The 16,637-nt window shown below is 31.6% G+C and overlaps 1 protein-coding gene across 1 annotated transcript; it reads left to right on the top strand.

The window, feature by feature from the left end:
- Positions 1-1,693: 1,693 nt before the first annotated feature.
- Positions 1,694-2,559, top strand: LOC149492027 (early nodulin-93-like). Its single transcript, XM_089716916.1, has 4 exons — positions 1,694-1,880; positions 2,011-2,072; positions 2,181-2,256; positions 2,360-2,559. Exons 1-4 carry the CDS (start codon positions 1,802-1,804, stop codon positions 2,452-2,454), a joined length of 312 nt encoding a protein of 103 aa, XP_089573042.1. The 5' UTR covers positions 1,694-1,801; the 3' UTR covers positions 2,455-2,559.
- Positions 2,560-16,637: the final 14,078 nt, after the last annotated feature.

Here is a 16,637-nt window from a genome sequence, read left to right as displayed (position 1 = left end):
TTAATTTTGTAAACTTCAAGACAAAATAATTATTTCCCATAAAATGATAATGGAAAATAGTAATACATGGATTGAAAATGAATAATAATTAGACATAAATGTCTAAAAATGAAGGCGGGACATCTGATAGAATATAAATACTTACCATAAACTTAGTAGTAATTTATATGCAAGTCTCCAATGGAGACTAATATAATATTTAACATAAAATACTAAATAGAAATATGTAAGTTTTCCTAATTAAATTGACTTGACTTGAAGCTCAGAAAGAACTCTATTATACAACAACATATTCTCAAAAGATAGAGCTCTCAAAGCAATAAAATTCTAAATACTAATCTTTCTCTAAAAATAGTTACTGATCTTAGAGTCTATCATTTATTTTTCCAACATTCTTATTATTTTTTTTTTTCACTTATTATTGATTCTAGATTGAATATATGAGACTCCTTGATCTGGGTTAATATAGACCATTAAGATAATTTATTTTTGATTTTTTAATAACTTATGTTTCATAAAAAGAAAACTATTGAACAAAGAGACTCAGACAGTACACAACTACACCCACCAACCAAACCATCTACTGAGGCGAAACCATCAACAAAAGAGCTCTGTGCACTAAAAGCAGTCTATCCATCAATCTAACCCATCCATATAAGACACGCGGTGCTAATCTAATGAGAATTGCACAATGCACAAGAAGGGCTATGGACTACCCATGGTTTTTGGCAGCTTTAGTAAACGAGGGGCTTTCGATTGATGAATCCAGGAAAATAGAGAGTTTCAAGAAGTAACTATTTGTTTAGATATTTGTGTTCACAGTGTACAACACGTGCGCGATAGAGTTTACACTAATACCTGTTTTTCAGTTCATTGAACTTATGCGATCTATCAAGCAGTTTTTATAAGTAAAAAGAATTCAGATCTCTTAAATAAATAAGAGATCGAAGTGGTTGGATATAATAAAAATATTAAAGACAGTTAATCAATCAACTGAAATCATTTACTTGAATTTAAACTCAATTCAACTTTAAAAAATTAAATTCAAATTCAGTTTCTTTTATAGTTTACAATTTAAATACAATGTGATTCATTTATAAATTCGAATTAAAATTGAGTTCATTATTATTTTACCTGCTCTCTTCATTTTAAAGTTTGATTTTAGCTCATTTATTAAACAAATTCGATAAGTAGTCTCGAGATTGATTTTGTTTTATTAATGAATTTGAATCAGTTTTTTTTTATCGAATTAAGCTTTAAGAAGCTCCAAAGTAATTTAATTTATTTAAACTTAAAAGAAATAAATTATTTAGGCTATAATTATGATTTTGATTTTTAGATTTTGTAGGTGACTCAATCACTATTACACTAAAAGTTAAAAAATGAGTAGTTGAAAGAAAAACAAATCTGTGTGCCACTGCCATGAAATATTTTCCATTTTTAATTCCAAATGTTCCTCTTTTAGTGGCATCAAACATCTACTGCTGCCTTTTGCGTGTAACTTAATAAAGAAACGAGGGCAGTAGCATTGCAAAAAAAAAGAAAAAAAAAAAAAAAGACTAATGGAAGATGTTAGTTAGAAGTTAAAACTTAGAATTGAAGTGAAACCATCAAACTCTATCCTAACACCTGGGGCTCTCTTTGTCCAAAGTTCCCTATAAATATCCAACCAACTCTCTCTTCCTCTTCAACCACAGTTTCAGTAATCAGAAACCTCTCTCTTTCTACTTATTCAACTTCTCTGTTTAATTACTTACTAATTAATAAATTATCTTAATTAAGTTCATAATGGCTAAACACAATGGCTCGCTCTCCTCTTGAGCAAACTACCTTGGCTTCTCTAGACCAAAAGTTGGCCATGGCTAAACGCTGCTCTCATGGTATCGTCTCTTTTTTTTCTTTCTTCTTTATCTTCTTAGGGTTTATTAGTTATAGATTTGTAGTTAATTTTTCTAATTATTTGTTAATTAAGGTTTGATAATAATTAAATTGTGTTTTATGGATGAACAGAAGGAGTAGTTGCAGGAGCTAAAGCAGCTGTTATGGCCACCATTGCCACTGCCATTCCAACTGTAAGTGATTATCTTCCTTATTTCTATACATTTTATTTGTTAAGAATTAAATATTGCGTGTATTGAATATATTTTTCAGCTTTTATTGAGTTCTTTTCTTATGTGTAGCTTGCCAGTGCAAGAATGCTGCCTTGGGCAAGAGCCAATCTTAACCACACTGCTCAAGCTCTCATAATCTCTACAGGTTAATTAATTAATTAATTACCATCTAAACAGTAATTATTTGTTAATTTCTCTTTATTATTTTATTTTCTTCACTGCTAATGAAAATTTTAATTTATTTGCAGTTGCTGGAGCAGCTTATTTCATAGTTGCTGACAAGACTGTCCTGGCTACTGCAAGAAAAAACTCCTTTAACCAGAGATCCAATATTGAGGCATAAATTCACTGTGTATTTCAATTTAAGCATTTCCTTTTATCAATTAGTATAAGAATTCCTGTGTAAATCCATCGTCAAATTATAAATAAAGAAGGGGTTTTCCTTGTACGAGCATTTGTGAATTAAAATTATCATTCAGCTTAAATGAGAATGAAAAATTGTATTTAACAACAAAAATATATATTACATATAAATTCTCATATTTCCACCAATAAATAGTCTTTACATGAGCAAGGTAATGATGAAAGTGCTTTCTAATTTCTATCCCTACAATATTTCTCCATTGAAATCTTGGAAATCAACTTAGTATCAGAATGGCAATTTCCACATACACAGATTCTTGCTTTATTGTTACAGTTCTTGTTCCTAGTTTAATACAGATCAAACCAAAGCTTTATTGTTACAAAACTTCATTGAATCATATTTCACTTGATCTTAGAGGAATTTTATAAGATTTTTATAGGAAACCCGCCAAAAATACAAGAGAAGATCAATTGTCAAAGACTTCCAGTAAATAGCACACCGAGGGCGTGCTTCCCAACACCCCCGTACTACTTTGCAGAGTTCAACTTTGACCGAAATTTCATATTAAGCCCGTGCTGCCCACATGAAGATATTATGGGATGTACGTTATTAAACCTGGAGTCCTATTTAGATGTTGGGAGAGTTTTAGTTAGGAGAAATATAAAGCCTAAACAGTTTTCTATCTCCAAAAGTTCAGATTCCAGGAATCTTAATTTGGCCACCCCTAATTTGTAGTACATCTCCATAGCCACTTTCAGGAAGGTGAATACTAGTTGCCGAAAATCCACTATCTACCCAACTTCTTGTTTCTTCATCTAATCCAAAGTAGAATATGTAAATGTGATGTTTATTTATAAAATTATGATGAGAAAATTTCTCCAACAATTTGTTAAATCTTGCCCAAGCGGCATAAAATGGCTTTGAGTGTTGTTGACTAAAATATGCAAGTATTTGTCGATGAAACATCTCAAAATACTTTGCTAGAATAATGAAAAAAAATCAACAAAAATAAAGAAAAACTACAAATAATATATTTCAATTAACAAAAAAAATTAAAATAAAAAATTGTCTAACTTAATAATAGGTTAATTGGTAATGATATTGGTAACACCAATCCCTAGCAACGGCGCCAAAAACTTGACAGGCTTTTTCACAACTGTATAAAATTGCAAATAAGTAATAAAGAGTAAGTAGAGTATCGTCCAACGAAGATTATATACTAAATACCAAAATTATGTTAACCTATTATTATTTAAATGACAATAAAGAGAATGTATTTGAAAATAAAAGAATTAAAAAAAAACAACAAGAATGAGATCAAGCAAGAAATTGTTGAAAAGAAATCGAGGGCTAAAAGTTACTAGGGATTTTGACTTCACTCAATTCTATCCACTTATCATATTAGTTTGATAATCAATTTTAATTATTCAACAAAGAGAAATAACCCTAATTCACTAATAAGCTCTTTCGATGTTTTATTAACTATTTTAACATACTTCAATTATCCATCTCTCAATGGCACAACCAAACATAGATTAAATCATTAAATTCTTGTGATTATTCAAGAATTCATAAATTAAGATTTTTAATTTTATGAAAATCTCCCACGAGTGAAACCGTTTAGCTCTCGTATCAAGTTGCTATTCCCATGAAATTTATGACCTTGTTCATATTAAAATCCATTCTCTCTACAGTGATTAATGAAAAAAAATCAATCTAGTGGAAAAACTCTACTTGGAATTTTACTTGAATAAAAAAAACATCAAATCTAATATTATAAACTGGAGTTGAATTTAAGTTACATTATATCCCCAGTAAAGATATTTAGTTCGACATAGTAAATGAATCAAACTCAATTAAATTTATGAATAATCCATAAAGAATAATAAATAAAAGAGAATTTAGAAATAAAAACTAATCAACGATTAACGGTTCGAAACCGGTCCGAACATGAACCAGAACCAGTGGCCTATGGTTTGGTTTTGGTTCCATCATTTTTGGAACCGTGAATCGGCGGTTCCAAAAACCAGCCGGAACCATCTGGAATCGCTGGCTTTTCCATACGGTTCGAACAGATGGTTGGAACCGCAGGTTCAAGCCGGCGGTTCCAAGAATATTTGAATTCTGTTTGTAACGGCTAACACCGATGGTTCCAGCAGCAACTTTTTTTTTTCAAATTTTTTTGTGAAATCCCCAAATTACCCCTCATAACAACTATAAACGGCTCCATAATAGTTAGTTTCAAGGGTATTTGTGGAAAAATAAATTTTTAGATTTATCATAAATACCTCATTCCATTTACAATCCCCTCACACAAATTATCTCTACTTTCTCTACTCTATATTATCCTTCTCTACTCTACAATCTCTCTAATTTTCATTCATAAATTATTGTCCAAAACATTGCAAGATAATTTCTTCAAAGTCTAATCTCCAATTATTTGTCTAAATTATTGTGAATTAATTTCTTCAAATTCCAATCTCTATTATTTTCTCTAATTTTTTTTATTCAAATTTCCAAATTACATATTATTTCCTATAATGGCAAGTAGAGGAAACTCAAATTCCACTAAGGGCAATGGAAAGATTGGAGAAACGTAACATTCATCTATCCCTATAAACGACATCTTCGATTTCACTCTCGACCAACATAATCTTGAGGGATATCCAAATGAAAATTTGAAAATTTCTACTCAAGAATCTGAATTTAATGATGAGCATTTACAACAAGAGCAAGAGCAAGAGCAAGGTACACAAGTTTTTCGAAGAGCAAGACAAAGTTCCGACATATTCACCATTCATTTCATAAAGAAATTCAAAGGCGACAAAATGTTCGATGTAATTTGCAATTATTGTGGAAAATCTTATAAATTCAAACAATCAGACGGTTATGGATCATTTTGGAAGCATTTGGAGGCAAAACATCCAATAAAAATAGGAGTTAATCGGTGTCAAACACAAATTTCCGGGTACGCATCTTATAACATTTCTTTATTTCAATATTCTGAAAAACAACAAAAAGAAGAATTAGCTAAAATGATTTCTATGGAACATTTATCTTTTAGTTTTGGTAAAAAAGTAGGTTTTAATCAATATTGTTAAAAAGCTTTAAATCCTTCTGCTAAAAAAGTGCCAAGAAATACTGTAAAACGAACTACTTTATATAAAAAAAGGAAAAAAGAGTTAGAACTTTTATTTTCTAAAATGAAAATTCGTGTTTTAATTTGTTGTTATATTTGGAGTGATCATTAGCAAATGCATTCTTATATGAGTATTAAATGTCATTGGATTGATGATGATTGAAAAATTCAAAAAAGAATTATTGCATTTTGCGCTTTTGATGATAAACATACTGCAAATAATATTTATAGAATAATTGTTTCAATTTTAGATGAATATAAATTGACCAAAAAAAATTTTTCAATTACATTTGATAATGCTTCTGCTAACACTAAATCAATTATTGAACTTAAATCAATTTGTGAACCAAATATTGGCGGAAAATTTTTTCATATTAGATGTGCATGCCATATTTTAAATTTATGTGTACAAGATGGTTTAAAAGTTCTTAAATCTTTTATTTCTCCAATTAGAAAAGCTATTTCATATTTATGGGGACATCCCCAAGTGATGAAAAGTTGGGCTAAATTTTGTAAGGAAAATAAAAAAAGACCAAAACATTTTCCAAAGAATATCCCAACTCGTTGGAATTCAACATATGAATTATTAAACAAGTCTTTTTCATATAAAGAATTGTTGTGTATTTTTGTTACTAACAATATTGAAGAAATTAATTTATATCCACAAAATTGGGATATTTGTGCAAAAATTTTAGATATTTTAAAAATTTTTAATGATGCTACATGTAAATTTAGTGGGATTTATTGTCCCACATCTCATTTTTTTTGCTTATATGCATTAATATTGTTAGTGCATTTCAAGAATTTGAAAATGATATTTTATTACAAAATTGTGTTTTATCAATGAAAAAAATGGTTATCTTATTTAAAAAATATACCGCCTTTTTCTTGTTGCTTGTGTATTTGATCCTAGATGTATATTTGAAGTTTATCTAAATATTTAACTCTTTATTATGAAATATTAAATCTTGATATAGAAGATAGTGTTAATATAAATATAGTATTGCATGAAGGTAGACAAAATATTATAGAATTATATACTGAATTTTTTCAATATTCTAGTTCATCTACTTCTTCTAATTCTTCTCTATTCAATAATTGATCATTCTCAATTAAAAGGGTAAGTGTTGGTGTTGCTGAACACATATTACTACAAAGACAAAAAAGGCCTAGGAAATCCGGTTTTTTCCGAATTTAATAATTATCTTACCATTTCTTTTAAGTTTCGTACTAGTTTTGCAGATAATAACTTTCCAATTCTAGATTAGTGGAGTCATCACGCCAATACATTCCCAACCCTTTCACTAATTGGAAAACAAGTTTTAGCAGCTCCGGTCTCCACTGTTGCGGTTGAACAAGCTTTTAGTCAAGGAGAAAACAATACTTGATGAAACACGATCTCGTATGACACCTAATTCACTAGAAGCATAATCATGCATGGATAATTGGAGCAAAGCCAAGAGCATAATAGAATATCAAAGAAAATGAATACTTATATGATCTTTATGATGGGTCCTCAATGGGAACACCAACCGGCAGTGGAAATAACGACTAAGGTAAAAGGGATAAAATTGGTACAAGGCAAGTAAAAACTACGTGTGCTTTGATTCCTCTAAACCCCAAGAGGATACGTAGGCAACTTAATTAAGTTCAAGCCCTTTTTTTTTAAAAAAAAAATTAAGTTCCAACTTTTTTGAACAAAAAATAAATTCAGTTGAAGACTTTTTTTTAAATAAATTAAGTTCAAGTCTTTTTTAAAAAAATAAATTACATTCAAGCATTTTTTTAATTTTTGAAGTGTATTTTTTTTTAGAAATTATTCACAAATTTTTAAATTTTAATTTTGAAGAAAAAAATGTTCTCTACTTTTTTATTTTAACAATTATGCGATTCGCCGAAAAACCGGTAGGAGAATCGATTGGAGAACCGGTCGAAACCATCGATTTTGGCACTGGTAGGAACCGGAACCGTTCAGTTCCAAATCGGAATTGGAAACCATCAATTTTCGATTCGGTTCGGTTCGGGTTCCAAATTTTTTGTAACTGGAACTGGCAGTTCCGGAACCGTGCAATGTACTTCATATGTTAAATGATATGGTGGAGTTTTGACTACCGTTGGCATTCAGATCCTTTACTACAGGTTGGAGACACCAATACCCTTCAAGTTTTAAGGATGAAGAGAAAAAAGAGAATGAATTAAGGATTTAATTTGCTGCCCTTACTAAATCTCACATGGAATTTAATGAATGAAGCTCTTGAGAGTTTTAAGATCCAACAAGACACAACGAAGAATTTGGAGATATAAATAGGCCAATGAGCAAATCCAGTAGCTAATAGATATCAAGATGATGTGTGCATAGTAGATTATGAGAAAACTTCAATGAAAAATTGTACCTTAGAAAAAGTAAAGCCTGCATGTGAAGAATACAGCTCCTCTGAAGACGGATTAAATCTCACTTTCTTATTTTCAGACACGATTATTAATGACCATGAAAAAGTGAGGTACAACTGGAAGGAGCATCGGGTGAGATAATGAAGACAAGCAGAAAGCGATATTGGTGGATCAGGAAATAATTGAAACCATTGATTTGAGCTCATCAATGGTTTTATACATGCACCACTTGGAGATCCTTTCTTTCTAATGATACCACTTTCAATAAATTGTGTTCTTCATGATCTAATACAGTTTTTCCCCAAGTTCATCATTCGAAACCAAGTGTTGTTGATACGACGAGCATAAATTTTCTCAAACTAGCTAATCTTGAGGGTATTTTCAACCAAGACTCATGTGTGATATTACATGATACATACTATAGGCGAAAGCCCTTATTTGATGAACTTCTCAAAAGTCGAGCTTAAAGACTTTAAACATAAGTACTAATGGGAGGTAACCCATAATTTTCATTCTTTTCTTTTGCAATTTTTTATTTGTATTTTTCAATTTTTTCCCATCTTTAAACCATTCTTTTGTTTTGTGTTTTACACTCATGTTCAAGGTCAAGGAAGGATTCAAGAGGGCTTGAAAACTGATTGGAAGTGCCAGAGTCAAGCTCTAGCACGGGTAGGGCATGCTACCCAGCACCCCCGTGCTATCTCCAGAGAAAAAAAAAGTCAGGCTCTAGCATAGCAGGGCATGCTACCCAGTGCCCCATGCTGTCTCTAGAGAAAAATTATGCCCAGAGTCAGGCTCTCGCACAGGCAGGGCGTGCTACCCATTATCCCCATGCTCATCAACCTAAAAATTGTGACATCCCAGGTTTGGGGCACTACACCTTAGGCGAATCCCACATCGGCTACGCACAAGGTGGAAGTCCTATACATAAAGGGTGGCAAACCTTGAACATGGTAGACCGCGTTTTGGGCTGGCAGAGCGGAGGTTTTCCCTGCCCAGAAACAAAACCGTGAGGGTTCAGGCCAGGTTTGGCACCCAAAGTGGACAATACTACCATGGGCTGGGCTGTTACAATTTGGTATCAGAGCCAAGCCTTGTCCCTCTGGCCGGTGGTGGGGCAAACCTCAGCAAGGACGCTGAGTCCCTAAGGGGGGTGTATGTGACATCCCAGGTTTGGGGGCACTACACCTTAGGCGAATCCCACATCGGCTACGCACAAGGTGGAAGTCCTATACATAAAGGGTGGCAACCTTGAACATGGTAGACCGCGTTTTGGGCTGGCAGAGCGGAGGTTTTCCCTGGCCCAGAAACAAAACCGTGAGGGTTCAGGCCAGGTTTGGCACCCAAAGCGGACAATATCTACCATGGGCTGGGGCTGTTACAAAAATTTTCTTCAGAGAGTCAGTGCATAGCACGTCCAGGCCATGCTACCTAGCACCCCTGTGCTACCTAACACCGCCAGACCGTGCTACCCAGCACCCCCGTGCCATGCTGCGAATTCGATTTTTACAAGTGAGAGTTGACTTCGGAAATCACACACAAATCCAACCCTAAGTCTTCCCTTCTTTTTAAAAGCCTTAATCGGCCACTATACCTCCTCAAACATCTTCTCCAACTCTCTCTAATGACCTCCACCACCTGCAAAGTGAAAATGCTTCCTATTTCTTTATTTTTATTTTATTTTGTTCTAAAAAGATTAACAGTTGTGTAAACAGAATATAATCAAGTAGAACTTCAGAAAATAAAAGAAGATAAACACATAGATTGATAGCGGTTCGGCACTAACTCGCCTACATCCACTCCCTAAGACTCATCTTGAGATCCTCCACTACGTTATCTCTTTCAAGGTAAGAGACAAACCAACTTTATGAGGAAATAGGTCAACACCTAGATCTAACCTTTGTCCCACTATTTTCCAAAGGTTCTACTCAACCTCAACCCTTTCTATTTTCGCTGAAAACAAAAACTCACATCAAGACATTAGAATCTCACACAAGGAGAAGGTCACTTGATAACCTATCACACCATAGCTTTCTACCTAAGCTATTACACAAAAGTTTTTATTTAAAAAACCTCTAGTCTACAACAGATTACAAAATCTATATAGACAGAAAGAAACGCAATTATAGCATAGAAAGAATAGAAAACATATTTAAAGTACAAAACTATTCTTCAAAAAATGTTATTATTAAACTTTCTTTTCTCTTTAAAAAATATTTCTTGAAGCAAATAGACGAAAAGAAATAAGGGGGTTTGAAGAGAGAGCTTTGAGAGATTTAAAACTTTTATTGAATGGACTCTTACTCTTGTAAAAACGTTAATGTTTTCAAAAGAAGAAAAACGTCTTTTATAAGAGGGGTGAGGATCACGTGTTTAGAAAACGATGATCTTTAGTTTTAAAGAGTATTTAGACTTTCCAAAAATAAAAACATATACGAATCTTTTGTAAATACTCAATTATTTGTTACCAAAAATATTTCAGTCAAAATCCTTTTCATTTAGGTAAGTAGAATTAAAAGAGCAAAGATTTGACTTTTCTTTTAACGTAATTTCTGAAAATAAAAGATATGTGAATCTTTTACAAATACTTGATTATTTATTGCCAAAAATAATTAAGTCAAAATCTTTTTCATTTAGGTAAGTGAAATTAAAAGAGCAAGATTTGACTTTTCTTTTTAAGGTAATTTCCGAAAATAAAAGATATGTGAATCTTTTACAAATACTTGATTATTTTTTGACAAAAATAATTAAGCCAAAATCTTTTTCATTTAGGTAAGTGAATTTAAAAGAGCAAGATTTGACTTTCTTTTTAAGGCAATTTCTGAAAATTATATTGAGAGAGAAAAAAATATTTTTGAGCTTATAAAAGAATATTCTCTCTATCCTACAATATATCCTAAGATACTAACCACTAAAAAATCTTCAATAATCTTAATGGTCTTCAAAGAATCTTGGATTTGTAGGAACTTGCTTTCTTTAGCAATTTTCATATGAAAAATCTGCATAAAATAATTTAGCACATATAAGAATATTAAATTTATTTGTTTTGCAAAATTATCAAAATCTCAAGATAAAATTGACGCTTGAGCCAACACATTCTTATTATGCAAGAAGGCACATAAATGGGTAGGAGAAGTTGAAGTGGGCACCATGTTTTTTTTGTTTACTTAGCAAAGTGGGTGTCACAATCAGAAACTTGAAACGTGGGTCGATCAACATATATATACATATATTTATTTCTGGCTTGTTTTGTTTCAGTTTGAAGCATTCTATTGCTTCATATAATTGTGAGTTTTAACATTTTGAAGAACAATTGAGTCATAACTTAACTTACTTCCAAACTCCATCGTATTTCAAAATGGAGATAACAAAATGGCAAGGATGTGCATTTATTTGATAATCATGTTCTTTAATCTTTAGTACATTTTGTTGCATGGGCCTGTCTGTCTAACAACTCCATTTCTTTAACAAAAATTTAATAAGTAAGCTTCTATTGTAGATCCTTTGTAACATCCCTTCCCAGTCCACTCGTAAACCCGAATGAACCGAGCCGAGACGCTATAATCTGGTTGAACCTATGTCCTGTCATGCTGATATCATCCTGTATGCTAAATATTATGTCATGCTGTTGCTTTATACATCATTTATATACAGACATTTATTTAATATATACAAGACATTACACTATTTTCCAAAATGAAATGGGCCCAACTATGTGCCCTGTATATGCCACAGAACCAAAATATCAAAATGAGTAGTTACCCTGAAGACTGGGTCTTCAAAACATGAACTGTAGCAGTTGTAAATATGACTCTCTACGGTCCAGACCCAAAACCTACGAGTTAAAATAAGTAACTCGCTGAGCAAATAAAGCTCAGTTGATATCTCAACTTAATAAGAATTAAATAAATAAGCATGTAAGCACACATATCATTATACTTTCATGGTCTTACCTGCTGTTCATTATGCTGTATGAATTATGCAATTTTTATTAAATATCGTATAATTTATAAATAACGCAATTTTATAATTGTATGGCTCCATAAGGTTACAGTGAAACCGAAGTGATAAGAATGACTGTATGAAACTGGATGGATACTGTATGGCTGGATTTCTATGACCCGTATATAAATCATATCCACTCAATGGCCTGTAGCCAGAGTACCAAACTGTATGGGACGCAGATCTGCTATCCTATGTCGCGACATAGCCTTATCTACGTGGTTTCTACCTAACCTTAGTGGAGCATATTATCTGTATTATAAATAACGCAATTTCATAACTGTATGGCTTCATAAGGTTACAGTGAAACTGAAGTGATAAGAAGGATTGTATGAAAACTGGATGAATACTGTATGGCTGGGTTGCTATGACCCGTATATAAATCATATCCACTCAATGGCCTATAGCCGGAGTACCAAACTGTAAGGGACGCAGAGTTGATATCCTATGTCACGACATAGCCTTATCTATGTAGTTTCTACCTAACCTCAGTGGAGCATATTATCTGTATTATTCATAAAATGCATAAACCATACTGTTTACCTATATGCTGTATCATTCTATACTTTGCTAACCTGTTTCATGCTTTAAAAGGATTTTATAGACAACTACAAGTAATAGCGAATGAGTAATAATGCAAACAATTGATAACTTGTAAAGGAACTTGCATGAAATTAATCTAACTGTTGCACCCGTGACGCAACTCTTACTAATCTTTATGTAACTTAATTTAGTAAATTTTTTATTTTGATTTAAGTACTAATCTTAGGCTGAATGAATCTACATATGCATTCCAACAACATTTCTAATGTAGCCTTAAAATCTGCTAGGGCAGCCTGCACATGTTTCACAAATTCTAGTATAACTCTTTCTTCTTAAGTCTAATTTAGGTCATTCTAAAGTCTATAGTTAGCTAACACATTAGGGTACAAATATGGCTTCTATCACCTCTTTGAAATATATTGGAAAAGTAGTCAAATATTGAATTAAAGTAGCAACTTCCAGTCTGCACAACTGTTGGTTTCCAGCCCGCACAGTTTGTACCATTTTGGTCATATCTCTCAATTTATAAGGTCAATTTAGGTGATTCTAAATTGTATGGTCATCTAACACATTAGGGTACAAATATGTCTTCTACCACCTCTCTGAAATATGTTGGTGAAGTAGTCAAATATTGAATTAAAGTAGCAACTTCCAGTCTGCCCAGCTGTTGATTTCCAGCCTGCACAGTTTGTACCATTTTGGTCATATCTCTCAATTTATAAGGCCAATTTAGGTGATTCTAAATTCTATGGTCAGATAACACATTAGGGTACAAATATGTATTTATGACCTCTTTGAAATATGTTGGTAAAGTAGTCAAATATTGAGCTAAAGTACACCTCCCAGTCCGCCCAGATTTTGATTTCCAACCTACATAGTTTGTACTATTTTGGGCATATCTTTCAATTTATAAGTCCGATTTAGGCGAATCCAAAGCTCATAGACAAATAAAACATAAAGGAACAAATAAATCTTCTATACCACTTCCTAATTCCATCGGTAAAGAGGTTCAAATTCAGGTTGAATTTACTGGTCAGTTTTCAAACAAACCTGTTTCAGCATGAAATCAATATCCAATTTATTTATTCAATGCATCCCATGCTTAATCAACATTCTTAGACCTAGTACTCAACATTCAGCAACATATCTTATCACTATCATCACACTACACATAGTCTCATGCAAGAAAATTTGTTGAACTAAAGCGATATCAAACCTTCAACCAAAAAGCTTTAAGCCTTCTTCTTAGCTTCCTTTTTCTTCTCACTTTGAGCTCACCTCTCCTATACATAATAACATCTTATTAATCATCCAAAATCTCACTAAATTATGAAATTAAAGAAATTCAACTTACTTGGATAGAGTTATAGGTTGAATTTAATGCTTGAAAGGTTGAATATTAAGGTAGAAAATGGAGGAAGATTTAAGAGAAGATGGACAAGGTAAAGTCAAGGAAGAAGACAAAGGAGAAGATGGAGAAGGTAAAGTGAATGGAATTTTCGGGTAACCTCCAAGTATATCTTCTAGTATGTTAAAAATTTACCAAATAGTACCTAAATTTTCAATATTTTACCATTTACTACCTAAACTTTATACTTTATTTCAATTAGGTCATAATCCTTATTCTTTTATTTCAATTGAGTCTACATCTTTATGTTTCATTCAATTAAGTCCAATTCTTTTATTTATTTAATTTTTATGGCTCGAACCGGGTTCTGATTCGTTCCGACTCGACTCAACTCGCTAAATGCAACGACTCGATTCAGTAGGATGTCACATCCTTGAAGCTACTAGATGGACAAAGCATAATCGAGGTTGTGTTCTAGGTCAGTTTTTATTATTGTTTTCCTCTTAAATGCTTTGTTGCTAGAAGAATAAAGATGAGTTTTATCTTTTAATAATTTACATGCTCAATATTAATGTAATCATGTCGAGTTGTTGTGTTTGGCAGTCCAAGGTGAAGCTCTTATTTAGATTGCTCTTAATAAGTTAAACTGCCATTGATAGGTTTTAATATTATTGTACTTTTTTTAATAGACTACGAGATTGTTATAATTATTGTCAATATTACAGATTGTATAATAATCCTTGTACATAGCATCTAAAGTCAAAAAAATTGCATGTCTGTATTTAATTAGGTTAAAAAAAATTCAAATTGAATTCTCTCAAATGCTTAAAATAAATAAATATCTACTTCAAATGGTACTAAAATTAATGTTTTTGTTTATGATGGTTTGTTTTTATTATCTAATCTGATTTTCTCATATTTGGATCTATGTTTATATGATATAATATGCTTATACATTTATGTTTTGATTTCTTTTTCATTTTTTTGAACTTATGGTACTACATCTATGATAAATTAGTGAAAATATCACATGCAAAAAAAGGTAGAATTGCATGATTATTGATTTTAAAGGTAAAGTGATTTCTATTTTTTTTTTTTAATTTCTTTCAGGTTCAGCAGAAATTGTAGTTTAAATTTTTTGCTCTGATTAATTGAAATGTCGATGTTAGCTCATTATTGTCTTTTGTTTTTTATATTTTTTTTTAGTCCATCTCCTTTCCTTATCTTTTTCTGGTTTGGATGAAGAGAAAGTATAAATTTTACTGGATTCTTAATCTGAGTTCTTTTTCGTTTTGCATTTATTTGTATCTTAAGGCAAGGATTAGTTTGGAATAATTTTGTCTTTGGTGGATGTGAATGTTTGATCTATAACATTAATTTTTGTGCTTTTATAATTTGCATGATGTTTTATTTTATTTGAATTGAAAATTTGTGTTTGTATTGCGTTTATGGGCTCTTTTCCATCAGAAAATTTTCTTGCAGTGTTATTTGATTATAGTGTTATTTTAGTTTATTGTCCAATAATATCATATGAGCAGTTATAATTTATGAATGACAAGTTATGTTTATATTCTATCTTAGTTATGCTTTATGTTTCTTGGATTAAAAAAAATTATAGCCAATTAACTTTTTCCTTTTTCTATTGAATCTTAAGATAATTTCTTGTTTCAATTGGATAATCTACTGCCTTTGATTTAATTCTACTGTTCATTCTTCTAAAGTAAATCAGAGCCTCATGACCTTCAAAATTAAATAGTTTTCGTCCCCCTGTAAGCATACAAGTGAATCAAATCAATGCGTATTTAATGCAGCACCTATAGCATCAAAAACAATAAGGGTAAAAAATTGGCTCCAATCTTGGATGAAGTTGTCGTCTCAGACCAAAATGATCTTCATGTAGTCATTGCAAAGCTTGTAAGTGGGCTTTGTCTGCTTGGTTCAAGATCTGATGAATAATATTTTTATTTTTAGAAAACATAAAAGAATAGAATTTTACAAAGCTTAGCATTGATGGAGGTACTCTTATTCCTATTTAGAGAGAAGGAAGAATTCTACCGCTAGCAACACATCAACCAAACCTGTAATTTTGTAAGTGAAATTAATATTAGTGTTACATATTTATGTATTTATTTTTTTGCCTTAGATACCTACCACTTAAGTCCACAAAAAAAGCACTTGGTAGAACTCCTAAGAATAACAAGCCAACAACCAAATTCGATGACATAACTGATGACATGAATAATTATGATGAGGAGGATGAAGGTATTACAAGAACATATTTTGACTACTATTTCTCTTTTTATGTATTACTTACCTTTTTAACTTGGACATTGAGCTATTCGGTAAAGGACTATAAAACCTTTACTACCCAAGCAATGATATGGACCCGTATCTAAAGGACAAAGATGTGAAGTTTGACTACTTTCTTATATTGTGGATATAATTTCTTTATCTTTGGTTATTTTTTAGCCTTTAATACATTCATTTTGAATTGTTGTTTATTAACTTTAATTAGATTATAATGTTTTGATTATAAATTATTATTTTTTTGAATTTGCATTTTGAATGAATTTCATATCTTTTCTTAACTCATCAATTTATTTTTATTTGAGGAACTATATGTGTCTCACTAGGGACTCAGATAAAATTTAATATTAAAATGAGAATGAGATTTTAATTCCTATTTCAATGTTTGGTACAAGCGAGTGGCTTTGGAATATCTTAAAGGAAAAAGACGAT

Source organism: Jatropha curcas, unplaced genomic scaffold (genome assembly GCF_041381405.1).
Source record: "Jatropha curcas cultivar XTBG-Jc1 unplaced genomic scaffold, XTBG_Jcur_1.0 HiC_scaffold_163_pilon, whole genome shotgun sequence".
NCBI classification, from domain to species: Eukaryota; Viridiplantae; Streptophyta; class Magnoliopsida; order Malpighiales; family Euphorbiaceae; genus Jatropha; species Jatropha curcas.
This window is presented reverse-complemented; position numbering and strand designations above follow the sequence as displayed.

Coding starts and splice junctions, on each gene's coding strand:
- LOC149492027 (XM_089716916.1), top strand. CDS start 1,802: ATGGCTCGCTCTCCTCTTGAGCAAACTACCTTGGCTTCTCTAGACCAA. Junction 2,073..2,180: donor TTGCCACTGCCATTCCAACT/GTAAGTGATTAT, acceptor TCTTATGTGTAG/CTTGCCAGTGCAAGAATGCT. Junction 2,257..2,359: donor AGCTCTCATAATCTCTACAG/GTTAATTAATTA, acceptor ATTTATTTGCAG/TTGCTGGAGCAGCTTATTTC.